The 12,539-nt window shown below is 39.2% G+C and overlaps 1 protein-coding gene across 1 annotated transcript in view; it reads left to right on the top strand.

Moving 5' to 3' along the window:
• The first annotated feature begins 6 nt into the window (after positions 1-6).
• Positions 7-12,539, top strand: part of FGF2 (fibroblast growth factor 2) — a 26,163-nt gene continuing 13,630 nt past the window's right edge. The window contains exon 1 of the mRNA XM_042468426.1: positions 7-602. Within this exon, the coding sequence (XP_042324360.1) occupies positions 410-602 (193 nt within the window). The 5' untranslated portion in view covers positions 7-409. The remainder of the gene's footprint in view (positions 603-12,539) is intronic.

Genomic DNA, 12,539 nt, shown 5'->3' with positions numbered 1-12,539 from the left:
ACTGTGGGAGAACTGTGAGAGAACAGAGAGAACTCCCAGAGAACTGAAAGAGAACTGAGAGAACTCCCAGAGAACTGAAGAAGAACTAAAAGAACTGCAGAACTCTGGGAAAACTGAGAGAACTGAGGGAGAACTAAGAAGGATCTAGCAGAACTGAGGGAGAGGGGAGCCTCCTTGAAGCACAGCCCCTTCTCCAAGGAGACCTCTCTGCCTCCTCCTCCTTGACCCCTGTTGTGTCAGTGGCCCCTGGGCCTCTCTCCTCGGGGGCAGCCGTTGGGTGGCGAGGCTGGGGGGCCGAGGCCGAGGCAGGGACAACCAGCGAGGGGTTGGAGCGGTGACCCCCCAAGGGAGGAGGAGGAGGGTGACCCCTCGGGGGCAGCCCTCGGCAACGGCGGGAGGCCCCCCAGGGATGGCAGGGGCCTCCGCGGGCATTACCACCCTCCCCGCCTTGCCCGATGATGGCGGTGGTGGCAGCGGTGGTACTTACCCCCCGGGGCACTTCAAGGACCCGAAGCGGCTCTACTGTAAGAACGGGGGCTTCTTCCTCAGGATCAACCCTGATGGCCGAGTGGACGGGGTCCGAGAGAAGAGTGACCCTCACAGTGAGTACCATCAGCCCCCCTAAGCCTCCCTTCCAAACCTGAAACCTCCCAACTTGATTTAAGGTGTACAGGGTGCGAGGGGTGTGGACCGCACCAGGTGACACCCTGAGAAGGGTGACACCACCTCTCCTCAAACATCGGTCTTTGGGCAGAAAGGGACTGTGGCCTTCACCAGTGTATCTCTAAAATATCAGTGTGAGTGAGCTGAGGCTCTGTGGGCAGAAAAAGGAAAAGCCGTGGGCTTTAAAAAAATAAATAAATTCAAATTTCAATTTATTTATATATATATATATATATATATATATATATATTAAAAATTCTTTTACAATTTTCTTTAAAAACATCACCTTTTACCAAATGTTCACTTCAATCACATGAAGGTATATGTACATGTGAAGTCATTTAGGGTGTGCGTATGATTTTGTAGTTGAAAACTGTCATTTTAATTTTGGCGGTTGTTTGTGTCACGATTACCGTGACATTCAGTGATATATGTGAATTGCGATTTTATGGGTTAACATTAGTACTAAAAAAAAGATAACTAAGGATTCTGTATGGTGTGGTAATGGGAGGAGGTCAGTGGGGGAAGTGACACCATGAGTTACTGCACCAGGAGATGTCAACCCTAGTGACACCACTGATAGGGGAGATGGGCCCCAGAATTGGGGTAGAAACCCCCAGGCTAGGCTCAAGGGGCTGATCCTCCCCACAAAGGACCAGGCAGCACTGATCAAGACCACCAAACACCTGTGCAGGTGATGCTCCTGAGGCACCACCAGTCAGAAGTCTCATTGTTTATGGTCGTCTTTACATTAGCTTACCAGGGTTTTATATATCTCTGCCTTTCCTCCAAACATTAATTTGATGCTTTCAACAATTGTAGAATATTTCATTTCTTATTTTTCCATTGCCCCCCAGGTATACATGTTTATTAACACACTTCACTGTTTTAATGAGCAGGTTATCTGTTAATACAGTTCACTGTTTTAGTTGTTGGTATCGTTATTATTCCTGTATATTGTTGTTGTGTGCTTCCAAGTCATTTTTGACTTATGGCAGCCCTAAAGCAAACCTGTAGTAAGACCAACATTTCAGAATACACTTCCCAGATTATCTTTGGCTGTTATGAAGTGGGTTTCATGGGGTATGTGTGTGCCAATATGAATTTTATTTTGAATAAACTGGCTGAATTATGGCCACCACAACAGCTGGTATTTAGACAGCCAATTACTTTAGCCTCTCATAACCCAAAATGCCCTTCCCTTAAAAGTACCAGGTTTCCACTTTGCTGTATATATAAACGGATGCCATCACCAACAGGAGCAATTGTCAAATGTGTTGCCATTCCCCTTGCTATAATTTCCACATTTCAGAAAGTGTGGGGGGCTGTGGCCCAGCTCTACCTCTAGACAACATTTTATCTTGGCTCTTTTCTGAATGTAAAGACTGTGTTTTGTGTGGTACAGATTTTCATGATAGGCAGATCTGGCCCTATTTCTTCATCAGAGGAAGACCATCTTTAGAGGAAGACAAATTCTTTAGTCCTCTAACCATGTCTCTTGTCCTTCACCCCAAACTAGCCTGTTGCTCATAGTTGTGGTGCAAAACCCAATTGAGGGGCCAGTTTAGTTGACCTCTGTACATGGAGTTGGCCTGGGGAACGTCTTGTCAATGGTCTCAGGTAGGAAAAATATTAATGGGCACCAGGCATCAGGTAGTGAAGAGGCAACTAGACCTGGGAAGGTTATGGCACAATAATCTTGTTTAAGATACTACAAGACTCTTTGGCTTTAATCTTGCTGCAACATTAAAGTCGTGTACTTGTTAACTCTGAAGTGTGAGTTTCTTCAGCATAGAAGAAACACAGTTGTACACAGGATTACGGTATCACTGGAAACAGTTCCTAGTATCCATCACTCTGATTAGGAATATTTGAATTACTTAACACTGTTAACTTTCACGGTTATTCTGATTTCCTGTTTCCTTTTCAGGCTCTTAGTGAATATAGACTAAAATGTTCATCAAATCTTTGCTGTATGTCTTGTGCATTATTTGCCATATACCCATTTAACTAGCTAAATGTTATATATGGCCCCATACAGACTGCCAAAATAAAGCTGCTTCGGGTCACTTTGGAGGTATACTGTTTACATGATGCATGCATCCTAAGACTCCAGAAGCTGCGCCAAAGTTGCGCTCTGGTTCTTAGGACTGGATCATGGCTTTGATGTGGCTTCCGTACTCTTAGGACGCATGCATAATTTAAACAGCATACCTCCAAAGTGACCCGAAGCAGCTTTATTTTGGCCTGTCTGTATGGGCCTTATATATCATCTCTCATCATCTGTTTCCTCCACGTTAGATAGCTATCCTCATTATTATCTGATAAATCCTGCTTTGCTCCCACACTGTGGATAATCAGTTTTTTTGTTTCCTTGAACACTAGCTCCAAATCATGTTCTTACATGGGTTAATATCATTCCGTATCCATATTTTGCAATTTTGCCCCTAATTAATGGGGAGAATTGTTATGCAGTCCATTCTCTGCAGGCTCTGCTTCTTTCAAAGTGTGTTGTATTCCACAGTATTATTAATGGTAGAGTTCCCAGCCTGAAATTCAGCTTCTCTCCCAATTCAGGGGAAAAAAAGTTCTTGTATTTATTTTTCATCTTCTTTGCACTATGTTTTGTACCTTGTGTTCTCTAATTTCACTTCTAAGTTTTATGTGCCCTGCTTGGAAATCTCAACTCTCAAACCTCAGATTTTATTCACTATCCTATTTTATATCCAGGCTGTAAAAAAAATATGAAATGTGGGTTTTGTATTCTGCCCCCCCCCCCCGCCCCCACCTAGTGATAGTCTTGTTAGAAAAACAACATTGTCTCATGGCATCTTGGGAGATATTAGTGGCCACTGTTCTGGCAATTTTCATTATCTCTGTGTTTAGCATTTCTGTTTTCCCTAGTCCAACTGATTATCATCCATTAGGAGATTTTGTAATTTGAGTAAGCATAATATGCTTATCTATATTAGGATGTTAATTTTGGTGTTGTTGTGTGGCTTTAAGTCATTCCTTACTTATGGTGACCCTAAGATGACCCTATAATGAATGGGGTTTTCTTGGCAGAATTTGCCCATGCTTTCCTTTGAGGCTGAGAGAGTGTGACTTGCCCAAGGTCACCAGTGGGTTTACATGGCTCAGTGGGGATTCAAACCCTAGTCTTCAGAATTGTAATCAGGTGCTCAAACTGCTACATCATACTGGCTCCCATTTTACCAACCAGATACATTTAAAAAAATAATGTCCAGTGTTAAGATAATGATCAATATTTGTACCTTTTGCATTTTACTTCCCCCTCATTCCTTATCAATCAAGGGAACATACATATGTGTCTGTGTCTGGCTGTGTGTCTTTCTTGTCAGCTTAGGCATCTGGTGAAGTGGGTTGGAGTTCATGAAAGTTCATACCAAATAAATTTGTTAGTCTTAAAAAGATGCGACAAGACTCTTTGTAATTTTTATAGAATATTAAAAATGCTTTCTTCTTTGATGTGTTGGCTATCATCACAGTTGGATGATTTGCAAAAGTCTCTTAATTGGAATTTTCTTACAAGAAAATATTGTACCCAAATATTGTGGTCCTTTTAAATATAACATTTATTAGATGCACTTGAACTTCAGGGTGGATGAATTTGGCAATCTCAGAGATTTCTGACTAGTGCACTGTTATGGAGACCTAATAAAATTTGCTGAGGAGTATAAAATATCTTGCCATTCACTGGCTACAACATCTAACAGACTTGTAACTTGAGAACTTCCAATTGTACTGTGCATAGTAACTTGCTGATCCAATTTAGTAATCTCATTCTTGAGGAAGATTTAATTGTATATTAAACACGGAGGATATTGTTGGCTTAATATATAGACAATACAACTAAAACTGTGGCACATAAAATACACTGTTAACTTCTTTGCTTAGTTATCTCTCATTTTGCCAGGATTTAGTGATGTTTCTTTTTTCTAATTTCTCTCAGTCTTTCTAAATATGTGAAGTGATGGCTGCATACGGATTGGGAGATAGGAATACCAATGTAGTTAATGACTTATTTCTTGCACAGCAAGTGCAAATTCTACTAAGATATATACTTGCACTAGCAATTTTAATTTTGCTGTAAAATGCTCCTCCTATGAGATCAGTATACTAATGAAAATACCTATTAAAATCAAATATGAATATGAATATCTGGAATCCTTATCATAGGCTTGACTTTGATAAGGAGATGCAGTTATATGTCTTTCCTCTGATGGCTGAGCTTTATTTAAGTATAGTTGGCCCTCCCTGTCCACAGATTCTACATCCATGGATTCAGCCATCCATGGCTTTAAAATATTTAATGCCCCCCCCCCCCCAACAAACTAACCTTGAGTTTGCCATTTTATATAAAGGACACTTGAGCATCTATGGATTTTGGTATCCTTCCTGGAACCAAACCCAAGTGGATATCAAGGCCTCTCTGAATATGAACAAGTATAGTTAATCATTATAGAATCCTAATGATAATTTCATACTCTAAAATAGATTTTGGTATATTAATATAATTTATTGAATATATCTTTGTTCCACATCGATTCCTTAAAATGGATTACAGAATACTGCATTTTGATCTACTTACTTATTTTGTTCATGTTGCAATTGAAAAGAAAATACTGTATATGTATTTCTCTCTCTCGCCTTCTCTCTCTCTCTCTCTCTCTCTCTGTATGTATAAAATTAACCATCTCATATCTTTGAAGTGCCTACAAATATTTCTCTGGAGCCTTAGATAGATTTAAGATAAATAATGAAAACTCAGTTTCTGAGAGGTCAAAATTCTTGTATGGCTTAGTACTTAGCAGGGACATGTTTACAATAACTTTCATCATTCCAAGTATGTTCTGAAGACTGAAAGCAAAGATTGACCTAACATTTCATGCCTTTATTAGCACCATTTCCTGCACTTTCTTCTCATCACACTGATGTATTATTTTATCTTTAAAGACTTTCTTTTGTGCAATATATCATCTGACAGTACATTACATTGTTTTCAGCATTACGTTATCTGAAAGTATTTTGAAAGTCTGAAAGATTCCTTTACGGAATATCTTTAATCCTTATTAAATGTACCTAAAGTAGCAAGAGAATTAATAGTATTGGCCAGTATTCTGTATTGGCTAGCTAGGTCCAGAACACACTGCAGAAATAATCCAGTTTGAGAGTGCTTTAATAGGCCAGGCTCAATGCTAGGGAATTCTGGGAACTGTAGTTCTGTGAGAAATTTGTCCTTCTTTGTCTTAGAGCTCTGGTGCCACAATAAACTACAATTCCTAGGATTCCCTAGCACTGAGCCAGGGCAGTTAAGGCGGTCTCAAACTGGATTATTTCTGCAGTGTGTTTTGGACTTTAGTTAAATATACTATACTTAACTATACCATATTTAAGTATACATAGTTAATACTAGTTAGTATTAAATATGTATTAATTACTACTTACTACACACTATAATTAGTTAATACCAAGAATATTTAACTTTACTAACTACAGGCAGCCCATGCATTACTTCTGTCAAGTTTGGGAGGTCAGGCCAGTAGAGATTACTTTGTTGATTTAATAACTAAGTAACTTAATTACTTAGAACAGGATATGTTACTTCGTTAACCAAGTAACTTAATTAACTAAGTAACTTCTCCTGGCCTGACCCCCGCAAATCTGACAGAAGCCTCACAGGAAGGCATAGGCAAACTCTGAACAAATCTTGGCAAGAAAATCCGTGATAAATTTGCCTTAGGGTTGGCATAGGTTAGAAACAACTTGAAGACACACAACAACAACAACAACAACAACAACAACAACAATAAAATGTTAGTAAGCCTCCAGTGAGACCCTTCCAAAAGAGTAAGTAAACACTTGGAACTTGTGATGATGGATGTGTAAAACTACCACTAAATCTTTCTTAAATACTGAGGGAAAAGGGGATTTTTCATACATGATAAAATGCTACAAACAAAATGAAAAGAAAATAGGAGGATTAAAAGTAGTGATAACAGCAATTGCAACATCTTCTGATTTGCTTCTTCCAATTTGTGTGGGAAGATTTTTAGACATGAGACAGCTCTTATATTCACACAAAAGGGGGTCTCATTAGCTCAGTGGGATTTTTGTGTCTTGGCTGTGAATAGCAGAGCCTTGTCTTTATCATAAAGTGCTTTCTAAAGTTCTCTCAGCTTCAAAAGCAACTTGCTATTTGGCATGGGATGCTGCTGTTTGAAAAATAAAAACCAAGTTATATTGCCCCACTGGGCTCAGAGGTTTTGTGGTAAAATAAATCATATATGTATTTCTTACCTTTCATATTTGCTTTGTGTTCAGTTTTCTCTTTTTTTATTTCTTGTTTCAAAACCAGTATTTTATTTACATTTCCTTTGTAACTTCTGCCTCTCTTCCTTTTCATTCATTCTCTCATGCTGTGCTCAGTGTATAACTTTTCTGTCCCCCATTTAGTCAGTTCTGAACATATGTGCTGTAATATGTTCTCTCTAGGAATATATAGGTCTTCCAGCACAACTCTATGGTCAACTTTAATCAAAGGTCACACTGAAGGACCTAGATTCCTAGAGAGAACACTACACTAAGAATTTATAGCTCCTCCAGCACAATTCTATGGTCAATGTGTGGCAGATGTTGTCCACAGAGTCGCACTGGAGGACCTAGAGATTCCTAGAGAGGTGTACTCCCTGGTAAAAACATAGTGTTTTGTTATTTGTGTTTTTTCTCACATTCCTGGGGGTCCTGTGCCCCTAACCCCAGTGAATGTGGAGGGAGAAGTGTAATTGTTGCCTGTGAGAACTGAATAAGGGAAATGAGAAACGGTGTTGCTATCAGGTTTATTGTTGATGAGACAGTAATGGGTTTTGAGTAGATGAGTGGAGGATGATCCTTGACCTTGCATTGTATTTCAAACAAACAAACCTATCCCTGGATGCATTTTGGAAGAAGCCTTAAGCTGCATCAACACTACAAAAATAATCCAGTTTGACAGCACATTAACTGCCATGGCCAAGACTATCGAATTCTGGGGATTGTAATTTCTGGTGGCACAACAAACTACATTTCCCAGATTTCTATAGCCTTGTCCATGGCAGTTGAAGTGCTGTTAAACGGATTATTCTGCTGTGTGAATGCAACCTTATAACCTCTCAGTCTTTAGTAAGAGCCTGTCAGCCTCTAATATGAGGTCTTGCTATGGGAAGGCCGGCATTACTAACTATCAGTCCCAGTCCTGTTGTTAATATGCTTCAGTATGGGGCATTTGTGAAGTGCAAGGGACTTATCCCACAATCCATTAATAACAAATGGTCTGACTTGGTATTGCTAGCCAAAGCTAAAGGCTACCATGAAATCACACAATAATGTAGAATTTAGAAGACTGACCAGGGAGGTAAAGAGGTGCAACTATTCTAAAGTGTGATGACTGGCCTTGTGCCAGTTCCTTACATTCCTCTTTTTAGTTAGGCTTCATGAAAATGAGCTTGGGTGCCTTGCAACACTGGCTTTACAAGGGCTTAAATTCTCCAGCACCACATGAGTTGAAGTGGTCTCTAGAAGATAAATGTTTTTGTTTACTCACGTGAGCCTTACCTGACCTGGCTGCTTCATTTCACATGTGATTAATTTTGGTTCTGAATGAAAAGTGTGATAAAACTTTTTGTGTATGTGGTGAAGGAACCTATCCCTCTTCTTTCCATATTATTTCTTCCTCAGGTACCAAAGTTTTTATTAAAAAAGTAATGCCTAGGGACACATCTACTTCATTAACAGAGGAATATCTGTATTGACATTGCAGCCATTTAGTAAAGAACTCTTCCTTTTAAATGTACCATGAATCATTGGGAACACTATAAATTCTTAATTTCCAGAGATAATCTCAGAATTGATTCCTTCTTCATTGACCATGGCCATGTGCCCAGTTGCTTAAGGTTTAACTTGCCTGGATCTTACTGAACCTTGACATTTTTTTCACTGTGTATTTTTCACATTTGTGGTTTAGCACAGTGTTTGCAATACATTTAAAAGGCAAATCTATCATTTTGCTTAGGTGAACTGTTTTATCTAAATGTGGTTCTGGTTCAGAATGACACTTTACAAATCTCAGAGGTGGTGACATTTACAAAGATGAGACATTTCCTACTCTATCAAATCTTTGGTTTATTTTACCCCTAACAGAAAGTTATAACATTATTTTCTTGTGGTTCCTAGCCTGAATGTCTGAATTAACATTTGAATAAATTTGGATTATTTATATCAGTTAAATAAATTGGTTCAAATTAACCGTTTACATACAAGAAATATATATTGAACACATATAGATTTTAAACTAGCAGTGTGGTACTATCAGTAGTTTAGATTCCAGTATGTCATTACATCTTATGAATGACATACATATGAATTACATTACCTATAATTTACATTTGGAACCAGCAAAGATGCTTTGTATATGAAAGCAGGATTTCCTATATGGGTATATTTTCTGGACTGCTCCCATAAGTGCCCCATGCAAGAATACTTTAGCTTCCTGCATGAAAAAGGACTTGACTGTGAGGCCCTTGTAGACCTTCCCAACTCTAAGATTCTATGAATCTATGAATTCCTAATTTCAGTTGGATTATGTTCATGGTTAAGAGCTGCATCTGCAGTGCAGAAATAATCCAGTTTGACACCATTGTAACTGCCAGGGCTCAATGCTGTGGAATTCTGGGATTTGTAGTTTAGGCTCACTGATAAAGAAAGCTAAATATCTCACAAAACTACAAACCCCAGAGTTCCATAGCATTGAGCTATGGCAGTTAAAGTGGTGTCAACCTGGGTTATTTCTGCAATGCATAAGCAGCCAAGTGTCTGCACAAAGCTGAATGTATGGTTGGTGCTGTCCGGGTTGATAGTGCTGATCACCTGTATAGGAGAGGATTTCTCATTACTAAAGAAATAGCTGGGTGCTCAACATCATCTAACACAAAATGACCAAAGCCCCATCATTCTGCTTCATTGTCAAATTTATGAGTCTCTTTTTGCCCAAAATTGCTCCTGTTGCTTTCCTGTTTTTTTTCAAAAGGCCACCAGTTGCATCCTGTTTGAGTTTTTGAGGACCCTATTTTCTGTGAGCTCTGCCTCTTCCATTCTTAAGTAGCTGCTACTATTTATTTTCTTTGTTACATGCCCATAGAGATTAAAGATCCCCGATTCCCCTTTCCCCCAACTATAGTGGTATACTCTTCAGTTCACAGCCTTTCTAGTTAAGTGCTGCCACTGTTTCTGATTCTATAGATTTCTATGCTGCTCTGTTTCTGTTCTATTCTGTTTTATAATTTGTGAGGTTCTTTGATAATTAACATATTCTAGTGTAAATTTTCAACAAAAATTGGTCTTCTTTTCTCTCTGAAATCCCCATGCTCAGCCTTCTTGATCAAAAACCCTTGTCATGGTGTGATATGTTCATTGGAATAAAGTTATCTGACAAAGCATCTGACACTATTTCACTTGTCCATCATTATGTTGCTTTAAAAGACACCCTGTTGTAAGCAAAAAAAGTGCTGGGGAGGAAGGTACAGAATAGTCAAGTTATTCACACACTTCTGGCACTTTTACTGACTTCTTTCAGCTTTGGGGACATATTTCAAGTTTCTAGTTTTCATTTGAGAATAGGTAAAAGATTGAAAATGGCTGTAGGGATCATGTGGCTCCCCAGATGTTGTTGGACTGCAAGTCCCAGCAGCCCTAGCCAACATAGTGTTTGATGATACTGGAAACTGCAGTTCAACAACATCTGAAGAGCTGTATGTTCCCATCTCTGGCATAAGAGGTTTCCTTATGTCTTAATTTTTTTTAGTCATCTGTAAGCTGTGTGTCAAGTTTGGGCAGAAAAAGCAGACTCTGGGTGAATATATGACATGCCACAAAACTGGCTTTAACTAAGGGTTTTGTACACAACTTATTTAATTGTTTTCAGGTTTTTGTCTATACATTCTCAGCTTTGTTGTTGTTGCATGCTTTCAAGTAATTGCTGACTTATGATAACCCTAAGGGAGACAGTGTGGCATAGTGGTCTGAGCATTGGATTATGATTCTGGAGACCAGGGTTTGACTCCCTGCTCAGCCATGTAAACCAACAGGGTGACTTTAGATTAGCCACACACTCTCAGCCCTGGAAAACCCTGTGATAGGTTCACTTTAGGATTGCCAGAAGTCAGAAATGATTTGAAGGCATACAAGAAAAACAACAAGCGATCACAGGGTTTTCCTGGCAAGATTTGTTCAGAGCGGGTGTTTGCCATTGCCTTCCTCTGAGTCAAAGAGAGTGTGACTTGCCTAAGGCCATCCAGTGGATTTCCATGGCTGAGTGAGGATTGAACACTGGTCTCCCAACAGCCTAGTCCAACACTCAAACCACTATACAACACTGGCTCATATATGGCAACTTTCAACTAAAATTGTGGAATGCATATTCAGTAGTAGTCTACATATAGGATATAAATGAAAACCTCTGTTTTAAAAAAAACAACCCTAAACTTTACCCAAATCCAGAGGGGTTTATACTGCTTCCAATAAATGTTCAGGCTTAGATCTAGAGCAGAGATGAGCAACTTTTTTGAGGTTGAAGGCTACATTCTGTTGGGACATGGTATACATTGGTGGTAGTCAAATCACAGGGCAGTCAAGGATATCCCATATCTTCATGCATTCAATTGTTCCTTCTCTTCTTTGTCTCATAGAGAAATGTTAGTCATTAGCAAGGGTATTTCTATGCATTCTAGGTTTTTACTTTTTGTTCATTTACTTCCTCTAAGGCTCCTGTGTTTTCTGTTACTCATTTATGTTAGGAGCTTGTAGTCATTATTTTTTTGTTTAAAATGAATAAAATAGTATTGTAATTGTCACAAGTGTAGAAAATCAATCTTACTCTTCCATCTTTTTGAAGAAGGGAGGTTTTTTGTTTTTAACATTTTCCTATACCTCTTTATTTATGTACACAGTCAGGACAACACTATTGTAGCAGTGGTTTTTTTTAAATCAGTTATTCAATGTGTCCTAAAAGGCTTTTTTGTTTAAAATTCTTAAAGTATGTATGTAAGAAGATGCACAAAAAATCTTTTAATGCAAACGCAATGAATTAAATTTTTTTAGGTAAAGTTGTGCTCAGGTACTTTGTCTTACCCAAATGATTGTGCTATATTCACTAATTTGGACAGAACTAAGTGGGTCGCACATACTGCTGAAGAGTGAAACAACAGTTGCTCTAGCATACAGAATTACTGGAAGTGATATAAGTCTGCGGTCTGCAAGTACAGACATGCCCTTGGTTGTCTCTGAGAAGAAAGCTCCTTATTACAAAGACTTATTACAGTCCCAGTCCCACTTTCCCACCTTGTCATCTGTAATGACTTAGGCCTCTAGTGCCAGGCAGATGGGTTTTGAAGTCCTTATTAGCATAATGACTAAACATTAACAGCTGTCCAGTGGCAGGAAAGGATTCATTAGTGACCTAGCTGGTTATTTTTTTGCATTTGCTTGGCAGTTTGAGGATGGGGGGAAAATGGAAGCTAGAACAGAATGGAAGAGTGAATTTTCCTCTATTGCTTGTAAAGTTCTCATAGCCGTTGTGGGCTGAGGTGGCTCATGCTTGTGTACTATGATTTTCTTTGTTAGCTTCTACACCATTTTTCATTAGCCTGAGCAGGGGGGGGGGGGGGCACCTCAGCCCAGGTTCTCCATATATCCACTGATGGGGAATTTTACTGCTGGCTGAGGGATAGTCTGGGTAGATTTTGGAGTGGGAAGGGTGCTTTTGGATGTGAGGGAGTCCTGGATCTCATCAGCAAAAGGGCTGGAATACTTCTTTACTGTGT

The sequence above is a fragment of the Sceloporus undulatus genome, chromosome 5, assembly GCF_019175285.1.
Source record: "Sceloporus undulatus isolate JIND9_A2432 ecotype Alabama chromosome 5, SceUnd_v1.1, whole genome shotgun sequence".
NCBI lineage: Eukaryota > Metazoa > Chordata > Lepidosauria > Squamata > Phrynosomatidae > Sceloporus > Sceloporus undulatus.
This window is presented reverse-complemented; position numbering and strand designations above follow the sequence as displayed.